The sequence below is a fragment of the Alligator sinensis genome, unplaced genomic scaffold, assembly GCF_000455745.1.
Source record: "Alligator sinensis unplaced genomic scaffold, ASM45574v1 scaffold1950_1, whole genome shotgun sequence".
Classification (NCBI taxonomy): domain Eukaryota; kingdom Metazoa; phylum Chordata; order Crocodylia; family Alligatoridae; genus Alligator; species Alligator sinensis.
The window spans coordinates 120443-125087 of record NW_005843422.1 but is presented as its reverse complement, the minus strand read 5'-3'; the positions used below and the strand labels follow the sequence as shown (position 1 = coordinate 125087).

Below are 4645 nucleotides of genomic sequence, written 5' to 3'. Positions count from 1 at the left end.
CCCACCTGCACTTGGGCAGCCCCCGATACCCCCCAACCCCAGGCACCCCATCCCACAAGGACACTCCCACCTGGGCACCCACCCACATGGACACCCTCAGTTAGGCCCCACCCCCAGGCACTCGCCCACCCGCACATGGGCACCCCCTATCCCCCACCCTCTCCCTCCACTAAGCTCTGCCCCCTGCTGGGTACTCTCTTGCACCAGGCAGACTTAACATTTATAGCGCATTGTGCCTCAGGATAATTCAACATAGGCCAACTGGTCCAGTCCGTCTTACTCCTCCCCTAGGTGGAGACCCCAGGGCAGTGTGTAGGGGCAGGAGTGACAGACCCCCCCCACAGCAAAGGGGTGATATGGGGTGCCCCCTCCTCCAGCTCACCTTCTCCTTGGTGAGGTCCTCATCGCCCTCGGTCTGCTCCACCCCAAACTTGTTGTCCATCTCCTCACCCCCCTCACAGATGTTCTTGCCCTTGCACAGGTCGTAGACATGGGTCAAGCGCTTCTTGGGCTGCCCCTTGGACTTGCCCAGAATATCTTTGATCTTGGGGTTATTCTAGGAGAAAAAAGGGGCATGGATCTGTGAAGCATCTTTAGATACCAGCAACCCACTAGAGAGGGGGGCTGTGGCAGCACCCTTGTGAGTGCTTGCCACTTTAAGGGCCTGAACAGGCTGCAAGGCAGCCTGCAGAGTAAAATCAGGCAGTTGCATGACAGCCAGCGGGCCACCCGATTGGAGCAGGGCTGTATACACCCAGCCTCCCATGTGGCCCACCCAGCTGGACGCATCTCAAGTCCCATTATACCCAGCTGCCAATGCAGTGCATCTCAGGGTCCTGTTACACCCAGCCTCAAATGCAGCCCACCCCAGAGCTGGTCGCATCTCAGGTCCCATTACACTCATCTGCCAACATGGCCCACACCAGAGCTGGTTGTATCTTGGGGGCAGCCTCGGTATAAGAGCAGGCCCCAAGAAGCAGACCTGGCAGTTTTTACTCCAGCGGTGTCCTTGCAGCATCTCCCAGACGGAGTACTGCTGCGCTGCTCCCAGGAATATTCTGGGGCTCAGGGTAGGAACCATGGGGAAAGAGGAGGTTCCTAGAGACCCGGGGGGGGGGGTGTCCCAAGCCCCAGGAAGATGGCTTGACCTAGGGAGTGCAAGGCCAGCCCAGGACAGATGAGAACTGGCAGCGAGAGGCCAGGAGATGTGCCCAGCTGAGTGAGGGGCTGCCTAAAATAAGATCTCAGGGGCACAGGCCAGCCCAGTAAGAGACAGCTGTTCATAGTGGGACCCAGTGGGGATAAGCAGGAAGCTCAGTTACTGCTACGCTGATGCCAGGGAATCCCAACTGGTCAAAGCAAGGGGGACCAAGGCCGACAGGCCGAAGGGCAAGGAAGCCCACTGTGAGGGGCAGGCCAGGGCTGCAGAAAGCTACCAGCATCCCAACTAGCCTGGAAGCGGGACCAGAGCCAGAAACAGGCTGAAGGTCCCTTCGATGTGGCGGGGGGGAACCACTGTCAGAGGGAAGGCAGGCTTACTGAAATGACAGAGGTTGAAACCCAGGGGAAGCATCCTACAAGCCCTCTAGGAAAGCCACATCAGTGCTTCCCTAGTGAACGGCAAGGATGGCGCACTGGGAAAGCTTCAGCCTCTGCTGCCTTGCAGGTGACCAGGTGGAAGGGAAAGGCTAGGGGAGCACCCCTGGAGAGAAAAAAAAAAAACCAAAAAAAACAGGCTTGGGCAGCAACATTGAGGCTGAGAGGGCCTGAGGCCCAAAGCCTGGGAGAACGAGGCTTGGGCAAGATCATGGAGGCCAGGAGGGCCCAAGGCCCAAATCCAAGTGAGGCCTAGTGGGTCACAGGCCAAGAGCGAGGCCCACGCACATCAACAGTCACCTGAGGCCCATGGGGTGTAGCCCTGTAGCCCCAGTGAGGAGACTGAGTGAGAAGGGCTAGGAGCCAAATGAGAGGCAGGAAGCCCAGGGTGTGTATGCAAGTTGAGACCCTGGTAAGGGGGCACATGGCCGAAGCACGGACACCTGAGGCCAAGTTTGGGCCAGAGGTCAAACATGGCCCAGCAATGGGGCCAGGGGAGTTAGGAGCTATTACAGATGCCATATGCGAGGCATGGGACATGGTAAAGGGAGGTCAGAGCCATGTATAATGCTCTCAGCATCGGGACATTAAATGGGCAGCCTCCAGGCATTTTTCCATCTGATTCAGATGCATCAAGGCGAGGCAGGGCAGACTGCCCCAGACAGGTGGGGCAGGTGATGGTCCCGTCACAGAGTCTCAAACATGGAGAGTGGGGAGGGATTGGGACCTGAAGCCTCCTTAGATACCACCACAGTGACCAGTTTGGGGGGTTCTGGGCAGGTCTTGAAGATGGAGAAGAAAAGGAGATGGAGGTGGGGAGAAAAAGGACCTAGATAAGACCAAAGCCTCCTTAGATACCACCAGAGCCAAGATCTTGGGGGTGCAAAAGGGGTCTTCAGTGTCAGGTTCATTCTCTCCCCGCCTTCATATCCAGCTTTGAGAAGAGCCATTTTGGTGGGATGCCCAGAAATCCTGCAGAGAGGAGGGCCTGGAGGGGTGACCTGGGCCAGGCTGAGAGAGTGGCAAGAGGCAGGGGGCTCACCGAGTCAACCAGGAGTTTGGAGCAGAAGAAGCAGACGCAACGGAGAATCTTCATAGTCTTGCCCAGGAAGCCAACGTGGAAGACAGGCTTGGCCAGCTCAATGTGGCCAAAGTGGCCCGGGCACTCTGTCATGTTCCCTGCAGGAGTGGGGAAGGATGGATGGGGGTGATCAGTGGGTCCTGTGGCTGGCTGTGGGGGTGGGGAGATGAGCCAGGGGCCTGTCCCTTGTGGGGGGGGGCTGGATTGGACTCATCTGTGCCCAATCCAAGGGCTCTGGGTAGCTCAGGAGAGGGGTACCCTGATTGGCTACATGGGCAAGGGAGGGGGCATCTAGTGGGGTCCTGACTGGCCCGGGAGGGGGGGGAGGAGAGAGATGGACCTGGGTCTTGTCCTCTCTGGGGGGAGGGGGCTGGATTGGATATGGGGTCCCAGCTGGGCCCAATCCAGGGGCTCTGAGTAGCTGGAGGGGGTGCCCCAGCTAGCTAGATTGGCAGAGGAGGGGGCATCTAGGGGGGATCCTGATTAACTGGAGACAGGAAGGGGACCCCAATCCGGGGGGGCGGGGGTATCAGGGGCCCCCACTGGCTACAATGTGAATTTTTCATGCAATTAACATGTACATGTTAATATGCTGTTAACCCTTTCAGAACCCCACCCCGCTCCCCTCCTTCAAATCCAGAGGGGCAACGAGCACCTGAATATGTCCCCCACCCCAGAGTTGGGCACATGGATGAGGCTAAGCAATGAGAGTATGATGTGGAGGGGAGGCTGGTACCTCTTGACCCCCCCCACCCCCACCCCAGCTTGCCCCTGGCTCACCTGCACACGTCTGACAGCGCCCAGTCCTCTCGATCACCCCCTGGCGGGGGTCCATCAGCCCCCCCAGCTTGGGGCGCCCACCCTCTGTCGTCTCAGGGTACTTGATGCCTCCCTCCGTCACCGACATGCGTTTCTGGGGAAACAGGAAGATGTGAATATTGAGCATGGGAGGAGGGCAGAGGCAGACCAAGCTGGGAAACTGAGGCAGGAGAGCCAACGCCGCCCCCCCCCCCCCCAAGCCACTGGGCATCCTGAGCTGCATGGGGAGGAACAGCACCAGCAGATGGGCAGCAATTGCTCCCCACTATTGGGCACCGGGTGGGAGGCCACATCTGGAGTTCAGGATGGAGCACAGGAAGGGCAAGGAGACACTGACAGAAATAGGCTGAACTGCAGAAGGGAAGACCAAAGTGGGACTGAACAGCAGCCTGGATGGTGGCTCCAAAGAGCATGGAGCTGAGCTGGTATCAGGTGACAGAACAAGGAGCAATGGAGAGGCCTGAGACCTCTGGGGGGATGAAACAGCCCAAGGGGGAGGGGGGAGCAGCCCAAGCCCCCCAGGCTGTGGGAAAACAGCCCCAGAGACATCCCCGGGGCAGGGACCAAGTGGGGAGCTCATTGCTACAAGTGGCAGAAGTGGGGATTCAAGGTTTTTGGAGGAAAGGGGCAGGAGGCACAATCGGTCCCTGAGTCTTAGAGGCTGGAGGCCACAAAGAGAGGCATGGTGGGGAAAAGACCCCCCTCAGTGCCTGCTCTCTATTGGGGACAGCAGGGACCGTAGGTCAGATCAATACCAATCCTTTAGTCGTCTTAGCCTCCAGGGGAAACGCCTGCTGAAGTCTCCCCTGGGTTTTTGATGAGAAGATACTAGGGACAGGGGAAGGCATCAGGCCCAGGCAGGCACCTACCTGCCCCCGGGGTTAGAAAGGCACCTAATGTTCTGCTTGGGTTGGCTATGTACAGCTGCCTCCAAGGGGGGGAGGGGGCTGAAAACTGGCCCCCCACTTCAGCAAGGCCTGGTCTCCTGGCTCTTCCCAATGTATCCCCCCCCAGAGCCCTGTGCCCACCCCCTCTGATTTGCCTCCATCCTTTCCAAGGCAGGTGCCTCCAGGTCTCCCAACCCACCCCCAGGCTCTGCACCCCGCCATAGCTGCTCCCTAGCCCCAAAACACCCCCTGGGCCCTATAC

General features: G+C 58.9%; 1 protein-coding gene across 1 annotated transcript in view; it reads right to left on the bottom strand.

Annotated features, from left to right (window-relative positions):
- POLR2A (RNA polymerase II subunit A) overlaps positions 1–4645 on the bottom strand; it is a gene marked incomplete at its 3' end in the record, with an annotated part of 22449 nt that overhangs the window by 16606 nt on the left and 1198 nt on the right. Inside the window, 3 exon segments of the mRNA XM_025195176.1 lie at positions 383–556; positions 2639–2775; positions 3458–3590. Coding sequence (XP_025050961.1) covers positions 383–556; positions 2639–2775; positions 3458–3590 — 444 coding nt within the window.